General features: G+C 43.6%; 1 protein-coding gene across 1 annotated transcript in view; it reads right to left on the bottom strand.

The window, feature by feature from the left end:
* LOC136676140 (cyclic AMP-responsive element-binding protein 3-like protein 3-A) overlaps nucleotides 1–18,397 on the bottom strand; it is a 32,197-nt gene that overhangs the window by 10,508 nt on the left and 3,292 nt on the right. Inside the window, exons 2-7 of the mRNA XM_066653010.1 lie at nucleotides 13,513–13,644; nucleotides 12,150–12,474; nucleotides 9,316–9,452; nucleotides 3,190–3,300; nucleotides 1,098–1,204; nucleotides 233–301 (exon numbers count right to left, since the gene is read on the bottom strand). Of these exons, the coding sequence (XP_066509107.1) occupies nucleotides 233–301; nucleotides 1,098–1,204; nucleotides 3,190–3,300; nucleotides 9,316–9,452; nucleotides 12,150–12,474; nucleotides 13,513–13,644 (881 nt within the window). The remainder of the gene's footprint in view (nucleotides 1–232; nucleotides 302–1,097; nucleotides 1,205–3,189; nucleotides 3,301–9,315; nucleotides 9,453–12,149; nucleotides 12,475–13,512; nucleotides 13,645–18,397) is intronic.

Genomic DNA, 18,397 nt, shown 5'->3' with positions numbered 1-18,397 from the left:
GGAGTGTGTTCATTCCTTGTACCCAATGTGCAGTGCATGGTTTTTGGTTTTCAAAATCTTTTTAGCCTCTGATGCCATGGACTTTTAAGGGTAATGCACGGGGACAAGAGCGGGAATCCTCTTGAGCACAAATATGAGTCATAGTGTAAAATGACGTGGACGGCGGTGTTAGGGGATTGTGGGTAATGAGCAGATTAGTAAACTGTGGATAATTTGAGGTCAGGACTCTTACGTGTTGGTTTTCTCCAGCTGAATCACTTTCTTCTGCAACTCCAGATTCTGTGCACTGCAGGCAGCCATTCTGAATAAGAAATGATGTTGGTTATTAATAAATCACATTATAGAGAGCACATAAATCATATCCAGTACATGAAACAAGATTTATATTGAGACATGTACTCTCTTTATTTCAGTCACTGTCTGAGTGTTCAAGCCCTCCCCCCCCCACCCCCTCACCACACACTGGATGATAGTGAGAAGATGATTATACTGTTAATGAGTGTCATGTAAAGGTTTGAATGGCAGAAAGACTGCAGCAGATAGTGATAGTTAATTATAAATTGATGTCGTCCGGATAATCCTCTCTCATATCCGTAAAGCACTGATCCATTAGGAACAGAAAAGGCTCAAGTACGTCTTTAGAAACTGCCTCGGTCAAAAAGCTTTTCACTGTCTTTTCAGAAAACACTCTGGTTAAAGGCATCATTTGTCATTATTTGAGGTTTTCACAGGTGTTTTTATAGAGGGAGAGAGAGGGAGAGAGAGAGTGGTGGAACAGAAAGAAAAAGACAGAATAAATGTGACATGAACAAATGGATAACACGGGAGTGTAAAAAAGAGAAATTAAAGAAGAGATACAGATAGTGATGGAGGGAAAGGGAGATTGAAAGTGGAAGAAGAGGGATCAAGGGCATCAGAGAAAAAGTATGGGACATGGGGGAAAATAGGGGATATACTGGGAGTTAAAAAAAAAGGAGGGAAATGATGGAAGAGGTAGAAAGAGTTTAAGATGGAGTGGAAGAAGTGGGTATAGAGTGAGGGAACAGGAAAGGAAAAAAGAAGCAAAAGAGGAAGGGAGAGAATGAGTGAGATCTTACCTCCCTTCCAGGCCGTCAACATATTCTTTCTTCTTCTTTCTGCTCTCCTGAGCTGACTGCTTGTTCCGGATCTTTCTGCGAATCTTTTTCAAGATCTTCTCCTCATTCTAATGAAAAGAAAGTGGGGTGAAATCCCTGCAACACACTGCTAACAGCCTGTTTACATACTGCTAACAAACTGCTAACAAACGTCTAGCACACAGTTAACACACTGTTAGTACACTGTTAACACACTACTAACAAACTGCTGAAACCCTGTTAACATACTGCTAGCACATTGAACTAAACTTTGTTTACACACTGCTAACAAACTGCTAACAACCTGTTAACACACTGCTAACAAACTGCTAACACACTGCTAATAACTTCTAGCACACCATTAACACACTGTTAGTACACTGTTAACACACTACTAACAAACTGCTAACACCATGTTAACACACTGCTAATACACTGTTAACACACTACTAACAAACTGCTAACACCATGTTAACACACTGCTAATACACTGTTAACACACTACTAACAAACTGTTGACACCCTGTTAACATACTGCTAGCACATTGAACTACACCCTGTTAACAAACTGCTAACACACTGCTAATTTACACACTGCAAACAAACTACACACTGCTAGCAATCTACAAACACACTGATGACAAAATGCTAACACACTCTTAACATAATCACAGAGGAGACATAAATAATTCCACAGCTCTCTTCAGTCCTCCTGCTGAAAAATTCAGTTCTAGAATATTCGTACCTGTTCTAAAATGGTCTCACCAGTTTCTGCTTTTCTAAAAGTGTTCTCACCTGTTTAAAAACTTCTAGATTGTTCTCATGTGTTTATACGATTCTAAAATGTTCTCACCTGTTTACGTCATTTAAAAATGTTCTCACCCTTTAAACATCTCTAGAACGCTCACACCTGTTTACACTTTTATAAAATATGCCTGTTTACACTGCTCCAGAATGGTGTCACCTGTTTACACTTGTCTACGATATTTTTGTTTGTCTTAGATTCCAGTTCTTTTTGGCCGTAATGGCCTGAAACTGTCAAGAGACTACACTAGAGACACCTGTTTGAAGTGGAGAGTACTAGTGAGTAAAAGTACAATAAGGTATAATGTGTGTGACTCTAAATGTCTAAAATGGCCCTATGTAGTGTGAGTGCATGTCTGATCCCCAGTTATGCCACAGCACACCTAGATCAGTGGAGGCAAGAAAGTATAACAGATTTCTGGGAGGTTAGGATGGCCCTCATTCTCCCCCTTACACCTGGCACAGTGGCTGGCTCCAGATATCTCATAGGAGTCCTTTACTAATAAAGCCAACTACTCATTACGCTATAAAACCCTTAGCCCTGCCCCCTGGGTCAAAACATCCTCTTCTTCAGCACTCTTTAGTTATTCTACGCTGACCCCTTCCTCGTCTGTTGATTCTATGCTATAATCAGCGCTGTGTTTTTGAGAACATGATGATATACTTGCCTTTCATCACTGGCCTTTCTGCTAAACCTGTTATCATTAACCTTTCCCATCTTTCCAAGCACAGATGCGTATGTAGGTGGCTGCGAGTTACTCCGTATTCTCTTTACAAAACACACAAAGCAAATCAAAGAGAGGAGAGAGTGTGCCTGCGTGTGATGCTGCGTGTGACTGCGTGTGGCATGAACACAGCTCTGTGATTGTGTGTGTGAAGATACACGTGACAGCGTTGACTTAGGGAACGATTAGAGTGTTAGTCAAAGGCATCTGTAGCTAAAAGATGAACAGGCAAGGACAGGGTCTGATAAAGTGTTCGGGGAGTTTTCACACACTGCTAAACTGAGGATGGTCCTACTGTAGTCCTCTGGAGGTCCTAGGATAAACTGTGCAGTTGTAGACTCACAATGATGGCATTTATCAGAGTTACAGTTTAATCATGCTAAATGCTAATGCAGGTTTAGGAGTCTTGCCCAAGGGTTCATACTGGTATAATTATGTTTCTACCTGAGCTGGGAACTGAACCCCACATACAATGAGTGTAGCTATGAGGTAGAGAGAGAGAGAGAGAGAGAGAGAGAGAGAGAGAGAGAGAGAGTGTGTCTCACCTTTGTGAGAGGAAGCTGACTAGGCAGACACAATCCTTCCTTTGCCAGAAGTTTCTTTTCATCATCATTAAGAACAAGGTCTTGCAGCAAGCTCTGAGAAGACTGCTTGGGCTATCACACACACACACACACACACACACACACACACACACACACAGAAAGAGAGAGAGAAGGCTAGAATTACCTTTGATGTGTTAAGACAGCTCAAAGTCCTCTACAAAGAAAAGTCGTTAAAAAAAAGTGGAATGAAATGTCAGGAAATAATGAGGACAGCACTGAACTAGGAATAATATTAATGTAATAATACTAATAACAATACTACTACTACTACTACTAATAACAATAATATGTAAAAACAATCCAGAAAAATAAGAGCAAAATTGCATCGCCTTGTGTTCGTGAGTGAGTGAGTGAGTAAACAGTTAGAGTGAGTGAGTGAGTGAGTGAGTGAGTGAGTGAGTGAGTGAGTAAACAGTTAGAGTGAGTGAGTGGGTAATCAGAGTGAGTGAGTGAGTGAGTGAGTGAGTAAACAGTTAGAGTGAGTGAGTGAGTGAGTGAGTGAGTGAGTAAACAGTTAGAGTGAGTGAGTGAGTGAGTGAGTGAGTAAACAGTTAGAGTGAGTGAGTGGGTAATCAAAGTGAGTGAGTGAGTGAGTAAACAGTGAATGTGTGAGTGAGTGGGTAATTAGAGTGAGTGAGTAAACAGAGTGAATGTGTGAGTCGATGAGTGAGTGAGTGAGTGATCAGAGTGAATGTGTGAGTGAGTGGGTAATTAGAGTGAATTTGTGAGTGAGTGAGTGAGTGAGTGGGAAATCAGTTAGAGTGGATGAGTGAGTGAGTGAGTAAACAGTGAATGTGTGAGTCGGTGAGTGAGTGAGTAAACAGTTAGAGTGAGTGAGTGGGTAATCAGAGTGAGTGAGTGAGTGAGTGAGTAAACAGAGTGAATGTGTGAGTGAGTGGGTAATTAGAGTGAATTTGTGAGTGAGTGAGTGGGAAATCAGTTAGAGTGGATGAGTGAGTGAGTAAACAGAGTGAATGTGTGAGTCGGTGAGTGAGTGAGTGAGTGAGTGATCAGAGTGAATGTGTGAGTGAGTGGGTAATTAGAGTGACTTTGTGAGTGAGTGAGTGAGTGAGTGAGTGGGAAATCAGTTAGAGTGGATGAGTGAGTGAGTAAACAGAGTGAATGTGTGAGTCGGTGAGTGAGTGAGTGAGTGATCAGAGTGAATGTGTGAGTGAGTGGGTTATTAGAGTGAATTTGTGAGTGAGTGAGTGAGTGAGTGGGAAATCAGTTAGAGTGGATGAGTGAGTGAGTAAATAGAGTGAATGTGTGAGTTGGTGAGTGAGTGAGTGAGTAATCAGAGTGAATGTGTAAGTGAGTGAGTGGGTGAGCAATCAGTTAGTTAGATTTTCTCTTGGAGTTTTGCATGTTGAAAAAAATAACAAAAACAAAACAAACACAGACCTTGCACAGGCCACATGTTACAGTTGAAACCATTAGCAGATGCGAGATGCAGATGAGTTGTTATTTATTCTCATCAACAAACCTTCCAAAGTGACGAGGGCCAAACCTTTTGCACCCGAGCGTACGAAACAGCTCAGCCCCGTCTCTCCCGCTGTGACACATTAATATCTATTAGTTACTCAGACTCCAGACACACTGACAGGGAAGGGACCCCTGCTGTCTTACACACAGATCGTGAGCATCCACATAAGCGGCGTTTTGAACATCGACATGTTTTAGAAAGGCCTCATGCTGTGCCGCACATGGCTCATTTCCTCTGTGAAACACATCGAGCGTTTGGCTGCAAAACCTCAGCTACTCTGGGCCGGGAAGCAAGAGCAAGGCTCACTGGGGGAAAGCCAGCCTCACTGATTTAAATGAGGAAGCCTCTTCGCTCTGCTCTCACAAACAGCAATGAGAAAATGAGACTTGGGCGTCTGAAAAAGTGGCTTTCGTAAGAACTAGGTCAGTTTTTCCTACGACTTGCATTTGTTCTGAGAGTACTGTATAGAATTCTAAAGCAGGCATCACTCATAGTGCCTCTGTGATCTCTCAGTTGGGCGCATATATTAGACCTATGTGCCTCTCTGATTCTTGGACTGGGTGGATGTTGTGGTTTTAACGGACAGTAGAGTTTTTAAATTTGCTGTGAATAATTTATTTTATCTGACCTCTCTTTAACCCTAGAATTAAAAACATCATTGTTGTCACTGTGTATGTGAGGAAGTGAGTGAGCAAGCAAGTGAATGAATGAGAGCATGGCTGTGCATGTGAGTGAGTTTTTGCATGACTGAATGAGTCAGGAATGCATGTGGGTTTGCATGGGGCTGAATAAGAGGATGAATGAGTGAGCAGGTGAGTAAGTGACAAAAAAAGTATGTGAATCATTCATTTATTCATTATCTGTAACCCTTATCCAGTTCAGGGTCGCAGTGGGTCCAGAGCCTACCTGGAATCATTGGGTGCAAGGCGGGAATACAACCTGGAGGGGGCGCCAGTCCTTCACAGGGCAACACAGACACACACACATTCACTCACACACTTATGGATACTTTTGAGTCGCCAATCCACCTAGCAATGTGTGTTTTTGGAGCGTGGGAGGAAACCGGAGCACCCGGAGGAAACCCACGCAAACACAGGGAGAACACACCACACTCCTCACAGACAGTCACCCGGAGGAAACCCACGCAGACACAGGGAGAACACACCACACTCCTCACAGACAGTCACCCGGAGGAAACCCACGCAGACACAGGGAGAACACACCACACTCCTCACAGACAGTCACCCGGAGGAAACCCACACAGACACAGGGAGAACACACCACACTCCTCACAGACAGTCACCCGGAGGAAACCCACACAGACACAGGGAGAACACACCACACTCCTCACAGACAGTCACCCGGAGGAAACCCACGCAGACACAGGGAGAACACACCACACTCCTCACAGACAGTCACCCGGAGGAAACCCACACAGACACAGGGAGAACACACCACACTCCTCACAGACAGTCACCCGGAGGAAACCCACACAGACACAGGGAGAACACACCACACTCCTCACAGACAGTAACCGGAGCGGGACTCGAACCCACAACCTCCTGGTCCCTGGAGCTGTGTGACTGAGACACTGTCTGCTGCACCTATGTGAATCAGAATATGAGTGCATGAATAGGTATGTATGAATGAGCAAGTATGTATTTGAGTGAGTGAGTGAGTGAGTGAGTGAGTATGCATTTGGGCTTGTGAGTGAGTGAGTGAGTTAGTTAGTGAGTTAGTTAGTTAGTGAGTTAGTTACAAGCCAGTTATGACATCACAACAACCCTGAATTCACTGATTTTATCCTAGCCTCATTTCCATATACCACCACAGTCTGTTGGACAGATGTTGTTTTTGTGATGTCACAAAACTCAATACATATCCACCTATGTTTGATGAAGTCATGTGTTCCAGACTCAATGGCATTTTACACAAGACACATACAGTGCAGCCAATCAGAACAGAGGCCATTTTACGTCAATTAATTATCCAAAAGTATAAAGATACTCATGTGCGCAGCTGCTTTAAGATGCACCCATTGTGGACCCAGATGCTCGCTTGTACCCACACAGCTTGTTTAATCAAGAAGTGAAATGGGGCCCCCTGGAGGAGCCTGGTTAAATGCCAAGTGAAGACTAGCAGAGTATAAAGCCCCCAGGGCATGGGTCTGTGGAGTAGTGCAGCTGCGCTCTCTGGAATTATGGAGAGCCAGCCAGTCCCTTGAGGTTAGTTTGAGTGGTGTTTGTGATCCAGAACTAATCATCCAACATCAGCACCACACCAGGCTCATGGTCTCCTGGCTGAATGCCGTCAGATGAGCACCTTGCTGGGGGACCAGAAACTGCAGCAAAGTGGATAAACTCATATAGCGTTCCATAAACACTATGTTGTATACAGTACAGTCCCCTTATAACTGAAATCAATGGGACGATGTTTCAACATGTGCCTATAGGCTTGTATAAGGGAGATGTGTATTGTGTTAACTTGTTTTTGCTACGTACAAGGACGATTGTTGAAATTATTCATTCATTCATTATCTGTAACCGCTTATCTAGTTCAGGGTCGCTGTGGGTCCAGAGCCTACCTGGAATCATTGGGTGCAAGGCGGGAACACACCCTGGAGGGGGGCGCCAGTCCTTCACAGGGCAACACAGGCACACACACACACATTCACATTCACTGTGGGAGGTAACCGGAGCACACGGAGGAAACCCACGCAGACACAGAGAGAACACACCAACTCCTCATAGACAGTCACCCGGAGGAAACCCAAGCAGACACAGGGAGAACACACCACACTCCTCACAGACAGTCACCCGGAGGAAACCCACGCAGACACAGGGAGAACCCACAACCTCCAGGCACCTGGAGCTGTGTGACTGCTACACTACCTGCTGCGCCACCGTGCCACCCCTGTTCCATATTTTATTGTAAGAGTCCCCTCTCTGTCCACTCTGTGAGACACTCCTCCCTCGTTGGTCCACCTTGTAGATGTAAAGTCAGAAACAGTAGCTCATCTGTCGCTGCACAGTGTGTGTCGGTCGGCCTCTAGTCCTTCATCAGTGACACAGGACGCTGTCGCCTGGATGTTTTTGGTCGGTGGTTCAATCACAGTCCAGCAGTGACACTGAGAGGTTTTTAAACTCTAGCTGCGCTGCTGTGCCTGATCCACTCATACCAGCAGGATTAAAATTCCATGGGGTCCTGGGGTAATTCTCTCTTTTACGGGGGATGCTTTGTAATTTTACTTCCTTTTGAATCAATCCTGTCTGTGAGAAAATTACAGGCTGAATTACAGGCACTGCTGTGTACCGTATTTAGCCTCGGCGCACATACTCCCAGAAAATGTTTTCCGAGCAGCAAAACAATACAAAAATATGTGAGTTACTGAAGCAGTGAGTTGGTGTAGGTATTGAAAGTTCTCCAGACTTCATCTGGGAGAGCGTTATCAGAAATCAGTGAGAAGGGGGAGATCATGCTGGCTGGTTAAAAGAGCATTATATATTATATATTACTTTTATATTTAATAGAATTCGAGAAGTAGAACCTCACTCGTCATCATGTGACAATGCGATACACTTTGGGGATTAGATACTCGCACTCCTTCTAGTTTTTCATTGCCATTCCTGATGCCCTAGTTTTATAAGAGAGGAGACATGTAAAATTTTTATTACAGGCTTCTCCCTGATAAACAACTCCAGTCTGAATAGGACTTAACAAACACCACCGCGTCAGTGCCACTGAGGATGATCCACTAGCCAAATAATGCCTGCTCTGTGGTGGACCTGTGGGAGTACTGATTACTGAAGAACAGGCTGAAAGGGGGGAACAAAGTATGCAGAGCCACAGACAGGCTACAGTTGTGCTCCTGACTGGTCACTTGAGCATCAAACCAAGATAAAGTAAATGTATGGTACCTTTTTTATGAACTCTGTCCTGCAAGCAAACTACCCCCATCTTTAAAATCAGCCCTGTTCTAACAGATGTGTAAACCCCAGAGTCTGTCTGTGTGTTTATTTACATAACCCCTCCCCACACGGCTCTTCCTCTACACTGCACCTAATTAGCACAAGACCAGAATAGCTGCATTTATGCTGCACCGCGAATCCAAATAGGTGCGCATTTCCATCGCCAACTCTCCAATGTGTTTGCTCTCTCTGCGCTCGGTAAAAAGTTCCCTCCTCTGCCTCTAGCCCCCTTTTTCCCCGAGCTGTCATTCCTCAGTGCTGAAGCCCCATCAGATTCATCTATCTACCCCCAACCCTCCCAACCACCCTCCCTCTCCCTCTTTCTGTTCTCTTCCCATTGCATTTGTACAGGGCTCTTTAGAGATTTCCACGAAGAAACGACACCTTGCTTCCATCGCTTCTCACGTCTCTCCCTCGCCAACCCTACATTCACACACACACACACACACCTTCTGCAGCACCCTTTCATGCAAATATACACACATTACCCTCTCTCTGAGTTAACGCTTCTCAGAAGTTTCTCCAGTGCTGGAAAAGCAGTGTTTTCAAGCAACTTCCATCGCATTACAGCTTTACAAACAGTCAAACAGCATTAAATCAGCAGCCTGTACTCACAGCTTCACCCAGGCCAGACAGCAGCAGGTCCTTCACACTGAGCTGATAAACTGAAGGGGCTTTTGGACTCGCTTCTGGTGATGGAACACACTGAGGAGGCCCAGGACTGTAGGGGAACATGCAGGACTCCCAGGAAGCTGCATGGATGTACACAAAGGCACACACACACACACACACACACACATACTTAAACACTGTGATATATAATCCTTTAAAGTGACTGACTGACAGACAGACAGACAGACAGAGAGATAGATAGACAGATATAGATAGATAGACAGATATAGATAGATAGACAGACAGACAGATAGATAGATAGATAGATAGATAGATAGATAGATAGATAGATAGATAGATAGATAGGCAGATAAACAGACAGACAGATAGACAGACAGATAGACAGATATAGACAGACAGACAGATAGACAGATATAGACAGACATAGATAGATAGATAGATAGATAGATAGATAGATAGATAGATAGATATAGACAGACAGACAGACAGACAGACAGACAGATAGATAGATAGATAGATAGATAGATAGATAGATAGATAGACAGACAGACAGACAGACAGATAGATAGATAGATAGATAGATATAGATAGACAGATAAAGATAGATAGATAGATAGATACAGACAGACAGACAGACAGACAGATAGATAGATAGATAGACAGACAGATAGACAGATAGATAAAGATAGATAGATAGATAGATACATAGATAGATAGATAGATAGATAGATAGATATAGATAGATAGATAGACAGATAGATAGATAGATACAGACAGATAGATAGACAGATAAAGACAGACAGATAGATAGACAGACAGACAGACAGATAGATAGACAGATAAAGACAGACAGATAGATAGACAGACAGACAGACAGATAGATAGACAGATAAAGACAGACAGATAGATAGACAGATATAGATAGATAGATAGATAGATAGATAGATAGATAGATAGATAGATAGCGCATTGAACAGAACAATGACAATGAGCTTCTTGACGATGCTCAAATAGATGCTAATGGCAAGACATCAAAGACACATCCCTAAAGGCTTATTTTTTCAAACTCTGTTCAGAATTCGAGCTCACAAGAGTCCAGCTGGAAAGCAATGAAACAATGCCGCTTGCCCAGTGGCTGGAGAAAAAATGGCTTGAGAAGACGAGAAACGACGTGATTAATTTCAGCAATGATTGTGCTGTTGTACGTCTGGCACAAACCCCTGCAAAGCGCCGGGATTGGAACACGACCACGCAGGCTGTCGGGACCGGAATGGAACCCCTTCAGGGCAGAATAGCTGGAGTTAATCTCTGCAAAAAAGACCCGGCAACCCTGCTGCAGGACTATATATGCAACCTCCCCTCACTTGCACAAGCCTTGTTGGTATGTGCTGTGTGCAGATTGGTTTTCGAATCTTTCCCCAACAGTAACGTGCAGCACACATTCCAGTCATTACCTAGAAACAGATTTTTGAAAAACACAGCGATGTCCTACAAAGGAAAAGCCTGGCAAATCAGAGTAGGCACTAGCAGGGCTGCAACACCATAATCACTCTGATTTTCCTGGCGTCCCAGAAAGAAGCTTTGAACATCCAGCCATGCGGAAAATTAGGCTATCTGTAGGAACAGTGGGGGTTTTGGGGCTGTTTAATCATCTGTTGTTCTTTCTTGTGGGAAACGGTTTTGTCAGATCACACTGTTGGGTTTATGAACTTGCACAAATTACATGTGCACTTACGTTAATACATACAGTGTTAGGGTTAAAGCTTGTCAGCACCTGATCATCCAACATTTCTCCTGAAATTCCTATGTATTTACCTCAGACGGTGGATGTCGGAGCTGGGGATGACGTCACATCTGAGCTGACCGATGTGACAACACACTGTATCACTGTTGATATGTGGGCAGCCATCTTGGATTCTGAACTCAGGACTGGTGAAGCTCCTCTGGCTTTCTGAGTAAATCCGACTTCTGTGAGCATTCTAGTTTAAATATCCTACTTCGAACTTGGAAAATCTGACATCTGAGTTCAGCAGGAATGCAGTGTTGCGCCGTGTGGTTTAACTGTTAGCTTGTTTCGATTTAGCACCGTTAGCAAAACCAGTTGTTTACAGCACACTTTGTGATTATTTATTCATCCAAACTCCATGGAAACACGTCCACGTATAGCAGTTGGACAGTAATGTGCTTGACTGGTTTAACGTGAAACAAATAGAAGAGCTAATGAACTGTATGCTACTGCTGCTTATACACTGTGGATATGCAGGCGGCCATTTTGAATTCTGAGCTCAGGTTTGGTAAACCTCCCCTGATTTTCCGACTTCCCTCCGGAAATCCAACTTGTGGGGGCGTTCCAGTTGAAATTTCCAACTTGGAACTCAGAAACTCTCTCATTCAAATTCAAATGGAACACAGCGTTAATTTAAGGACGACACAGCCCTGCGGGTGGTGTCAACAATACACCTCTGTTGTGGGTTCAAACTCCCAGCTGGTCACTGTCTGTGAGGAGTTTGCTGTGTTTTCACTTCAGGTTTTTATGAACCTAAAAGTGATGATTCAGAGGGTCTTTCACAGTTCTCTTGGCTTTGTCTCTGAGAACATTAGTGGAAATGACTTCACACACGTAAGAGGATATTATTTTAGATGGAAGAGTCTCTTTTCGGCTCCTGCGCTTACTTTGAGTCTGAAATGAAAGCATCTAATTAGCGTTCCCCCTGCCGCCCCACTCCGTAGGCACTGGCTGCATTACCATAACTGCTTTGATCTTCAGTTGCATTTGTTCAAACCTTTGAAAGACGCTTTGACCAAAAGTTTCTTACCGACATCAATGGCCACGTCTGGTAGCGCAGAGCCGAAGGCGGATCCGGCTGGTTGGCGTTGGTATTGCAGCTGCAGCTGCTGGGTCTGGACCTGGGTCTGGACCTGGACCTGAGGAAGGGGAGGCAGAGGCTGGATGAAGGAGTGGAAGAGAGGACTGCAGGGGGGCGGCGGGGTGTCCGGATGGTCCGATGAGGGGTCCTCACTAATGCCGCTGTCACAGGGCGATGGGGGCCAAAGTGGGGAGCTGGGGTCTGACCCACACTCAGATACACACAGGAGGGAGTCCAGGAAAGCATCAGCTGCTTCTTCAGCATCGCTTAGGTACTGCAAGTAAACACACAACACACATAAATATATATATTTATTACATAAACTATGACACAGTTCTGTGCTTCTGTGAGGAGTTTGGAGTGTTCTCATTGTGTCTGTCTTGGTTTCCTCCCACAGTACAATCGCAGGACAATCAGGATGAATTTTGAAGATGAATGAATGAATGAATAATAGGAATCACTAATACCTAATGGCTGAAGGAACCTCACCTTGAACCCTCTGATGTTGTCCACATCAGAATCTACGCTGCCCAGTCACCACAAAAGTATGCACAGCATAACAAGCGTGATTATTTTGAAGTCTTGCTTTTGGAGACACCAGCTAGCAGGGGCTAGGGTGGTCAATTATTTAGGGCCACTCTTTGTTATTTTGCTGCTGGATGCAAGAACAACTTTCAGTACAACTGACCATGATTTTTATTTAATATACACTGGGGTCAGACAGACTTTTCTTGCCTGGTATAGATCTTAACTTGATCTATGGTGTTCCTCAAGGCTATGTTATAGGCCCCTTTTTGTTTCTCTTTATTTTCAGTCCCATGTGAAATCCTTTTAACAAACTGTTGCCTTTCACTTGAATTCTGATGCGAGTGAGGCACACTGACACTGTTTGGGTCCACTCAAGTTAAAGTGGCAGATTTTATGCTTGACCTTAAGGGCTTCGCATTGCCGTCAAATTGCAATCTTGTTGAAACATGGCTACTAGCATATAACATCAGTCCCAGACACATAGATATAGGTCAGACAAATTTAATAAGCTGTCACTCAACCAAGGACTGTTGCCTTCTTCAGAGCGCTCTCACTGCGAGTGTGTTGGAGGGGCTAAGGAACACACTTCTCCGCCCACTCTGTGAACTCTGAGGAGCTGCCAGCTAAAGAAGTGGTTTTGCTTGAGGGACGATAGAAAGCTCGAGTGACTTGTTTGAATGAGATGGAACCGGAGGATCAAAAACCAGACCCAAATCTGTACACTTCTGATGAAAACAAGTCAGTATGATTCTAGGTCAGACACGTCATGCGCTGTGCCACTCACATTTTGATCTGTGATTGGCCAGGCTGGGGAAGCAAGGCCAGCACCCGGCCCCTCAGGGTGAGCACTCCCACCGGCACCATCATCATCAGCCTGCTCCAGGAGGAGATCTAAGAGTTCCGTCCCACTGAAGCCCTGAGAGAGAGAGAGAGAGAGAGAGAGAGAGAGAGAGAGAGAGAGAGAGATTTCACATCACTGGCCACTTTACTGTAAACGTTCCTCATATCATTGCACTGTAAAAAATACTTCATTATTAAAAGCACTGATCGCTTTATTAGAAGCACCTTTTTGTGGGCAGTCATTGGCCACTTTATTAGAAACATCAACTGTCTAGACCCACACACTGGCCACTTTATTAGAAACATCAACTGTCTAGACCCACACACTGGCCACTTTATTAGAAACATCAACTGTCTAGACCCACACACTGGCCACTTTATTAGAAACATCAACTGTCTAGACCCACACACTGGTCACTTTATTAGAAACATCTACTGTCTAGACCCACACACTGGCCACTTTATTAGAAACATCAACTGTCTAGACCCACACACTGGCCACTTTATTAGAAACATCAACTGTCTAGACCCACTCACTGGCCACTTTATTAGAAACATCAACTGTCTAGACCCACACACTGGCCACTTTATTAGAAACATCAACTGTCTAGACCCACTCACTGGTCACTTTATTAGAAACATCAACTGTCTAGACCCACACACTGGCCACTTTATTAGAAACATCAACTGTCTAGACCCACTCACTGGCCACTTTATTAGAAACATCTACTGTCTAGACCCACACACTGGCCACTTTATTAGAAACATCAACTGTCTAGACCCACACACTGGCCACTTTATTAGAAACATCTACTGTCTAGACCCACACACTGGCCACTTTATTAGAAACATCTACTGTCTAGACCCACACACTGGCCACTTTATTAGAAACATCTACTGTCTAGACCCACACACTGGCCACTTTATTAGAAACATCAACTGTCTAGACCCACTCACTGGCCACTTTATTAGAAACATCTACTGTCTAGACCCACACACTGGCCACTTTATTAGAAACATCTACTGTCTAGACCCACACACTGGCCACTTTATTAGAAACATCAACTGTCTAGACCCACACACTGGCCACTTTATTAGAAACATCAACTGTCTAGACCCACACACTGGCCACTTTATTAGAAACATCAACTGTCTAGACCCACTCACTGGCCACTTTATTAGAAACATCTACTGTCTAGACCCACACACTGGCCACTTTATTAGAAACATCTACTGTCTAGACCCACACACTGGTCACTTTATTAGAAACATCTACTGTCTAGACCCACTCACTGGCCACTTTATTAGAAACATCTACTGTCTAGACCCACACACTGGCCACTTTATTAGAAACATCTACTGTCTAGACCCACACACTGGCCACTTTATTAGAAACATCTACTGTCTAGACCCACTCACTGGCCACTTTATTAGAAACATCTACTGTCTAGACCCACACACTGGCCACTTTATTAGAAACATCTACTGTCTAGACCCACACACTGGCCACTTTATTAGAAACATCTACTGTCTAGACCCACACACTGGCCACTTTATTAGAAACATCAACTGTCTAGACCCACTCACTGGTCACTTTATTAGAAACACGTACTGTCTAGATCCACACACTGGCCAATTTATTAGAAACATCTACTGTCTAGACCCACTCACTGGCCACTTTATTAGAAACATCTACTGTCTAGACCCACTCACTGGTCACTTTATTAGAAACACGTACTGTCTAGATCCACACACTGGCCAATTTATTAGAAACATCTACTGTCTAGACCCACACACTGGCCACTTTATTAGAAACATCAACTGTCTAGACCCACTCACTGGTCACTTTATTAGAAACACGTACTGTCTAGATCCACACACTGGCCAATTTATTAGAAACATCTACTGTCTAGACCCACACACTGGCCACTTTATTAGAAACATCTACTGTCTAGACCCACTCACTGGTCACTTTATTAGAAACACCTACTGTCTAGACCCACACACTGGCCACTTTATTATAAATTGATCTTGTTTTTCCATGCACTGAGAACTTTATGAGAAATGCCTGCCACATATATCCAATTATTGGCCACTTTATTAGAAACACCTGCCATGTACCATTCCCTGGCCACTTCATCAGAAATGCTTACATTGTGCTGTACACCTCCAATGTGGAGCTACATAACCGGGTGTGAAATCATTTGAAAGTCTATGCTTTTTATGTCTGAGATTTGTGGAATATTTCTGTAATTTGAAGATGTATTGTACACTAAAGAATTTGAACAAGCCTGAGGTTACATGATTCTGGGTGAGCTCTGGACCCACTGCGACCTTGATCAGGATGAAGCACTTACAAACGATGAATGAATGAGGAAGACGACAGTCATTGAAAATGAGTTAAACAAGTTGAGACATTCCAATCCAATAACAATAGAGATAAAAAGAGAAGCTATATAACTTAAGGCTGTCAATCAATTCAGATATTATTCAGTCATTTACAGAAAATCAAGTTCAGTACAATTAAGCACTTTTAAGCTATTGAGGAAAAAAATAGCTGGGCTCATTAAAGTCTATTATGTTATCAGTGCAGATTTAGCCATTACCCTGAGTGTTCAGAGAGAAGAGAGGGAGAGAGAGAGAGAGAGAGAGAGAGAGAGAGACCGATTGACAGTTGAAAGCAGAACAAAGAATAGAGAAAGCAAGAGAGGGAACCCGAAGATGTGCAAGTGAGAAATAGAATGAAAGATGAACAGAAAAGAAGAGGGAAAACAGAACCTGAGAAAAAAGTAGAGGTGAGGAATAGAGCGCGAGAAACTTAAAAAGAGAACACAATATATAACTACGAGGGAGAATGAGTAGCAGAATCAAAGAGGACTGAAAAATGAGAGCAAGAGAGTGATAGAAAGAGAAAGAGAGTAAGTGAACGAGAAAGTATATTCTGAGAAACAGAATAATAGCGCGAGAGGAAATGAGAGCCAGAGAGTTATAGAGTGGGTGAGACTGCATTCTCCCATTCACCTGTGAAGTTCTCTTATCTTAATATGGAAAAGTGATGCGACTCTGGGAGAGTGGTGATTGTGGAGTAAACCCTCAGAGAGCTGAGAATCACAGGCTTTCCCCTCGAGGGAGTTCCTGAGCCCTTTCAGCCTTTAATAGAAACCTCCTATTTACTGCAGTGCAAAGAAGAGCTGAAAGAGAGCCTCAATCAGGGCACAGAGCTGGGTTATGGGGCTGTGACAGGAGAAGAAACGTGCTGCTCTTCTGGCAGGTTTTTGGGGTTGTTGCTATAAATCGGAGCTCTTTTTTTAGGGCAGTTGTATTAAGTATTTATTTGACAGTGTGGGACGTCTGCTGGATCATTGCTGTCACAGGCAGGGGGCCTACAGCCAACAAAGGGCTCCACACAGCAACTGTCACAAATGTCACCATGTCTGTGGCGCCATCCGTGTCAAAAAGTACTGATATATACCAATCAAGTATGTGACTATATCCAGACTTCAAGATACAGACAGCTGCTGCAGCTGTTTAATACTGGGAGCAGGGTTAGGGTCAATTTTAGGGCAGAACTGTTTTAAAAGGCTTTCTGAAAAGACCTAGTAGTTCATCAGTTGCTCTTCATTCATTGTCACCACCCCTTTCACTCTGTTCTTCAAAGGTCAGGACCCCCCAATGGGGGTAAAATTCCTGAAGAGCAATTCCTGAGGGGCACCAAAGCACCAGTAATACTGACAATGGCCTGTAGATGGCACATTAACTTGGCCATAGTGGCGTTACTACTCTGCTGCCAGTATTTTACTGTAAATCACAGTATTTACAGTAAATTATTGTATTATTCAATTACAGTAATATGCTGTAAATTTGAAATACAGTAGTATTCCTGTAAAAATACGGTAAAGGGCTGGGAACTCTGCTGCCACTATTTTACTGTAAATTATTGTATTATTCAATTACAGTAATATGCTGTAAATTTGAAATACAGTAGTGATCCTGTAAAAATACAGTAAATGGCTGGGAACTCTGCTGCCAGTATTTTACTGTAAAATTTACAATAATTTTTTTACAGTGTAGGCATTCAAGCAAAGCTCCCACGCTGTGACAGTGACTGCATCCACTGAGAAGTGGTAGTATATTTTTGGACACCTGGACACGCTTGGAGGAGAACTCTAACTGCCAGTGTTGTTATGTTAGCTAACAGATGTCTATGAGTCACAAGGGAAGAGGAAGGGCCAGCCTTGGGTATAGACTCGGATGGCAACACCTGCGCTTGAACTCCTCCCATCAATAAGGCCACTGCGCCACCCAAGGGTTGGATTTTTCTTTCTAGTGTGAAAAACAAAATGGGCTCCTGCCCAGTTAATTTCCCCTTAATTGCCTGCTTGTTTACAAGACATTTCGCAAATGCTAAGCTCATTACACATTACGTAGGGCTACAGCTTTCCTAGGTTTGATGATGTGATACAGTAGAAAGGCTGATAGGGATTCCTCAACAAGGTTCTGGTGACGTAAGTATGCTACACTCTCAGAAGTAAGGAAACATTTGGAATATATGGAAGTCACTCCTCTGTGTAGTCCCTGTGTTTCTAAACAGATAGCAGATATAATTCGACCAAATCTGTTTTACTTTTGGCACGTACGGCTCAGTTATTTGGCCCAAATCACAGGCAGCCGGACTCACCCTGAGTGAACACCATCATTCGATGCGGGCCATTCATCTGGGTACAGCCACAACCCCAAGGTTAAACCATTCCCCGTGTCAACCCTGAAGAAACCACTCTGACAAGCAGAATAACGTCATACCAAACAAGGTCCAGAGTCTAATCTCCTGC

This window comes from Hoplias malabaricus, chromosome X1, assembly GCF_029633855.1.
Source record: "Hoplias malabaricus isolate fHopMal1 chromosome X1, fHopMal1.hap1, whole genome shotgun sequence".
Lineage (NCBI taxonomy): Eukaryota > Metazoa > Chordata > Actinopteri > Characiformes > Erythrinidae > Hoplias > Hoplias malabaricus.
The sequence above is the reverse complement of the archived record's forward strand: the minus strand, read 5'-3'. Positions and strand labels throughout refer to the sequence as shown.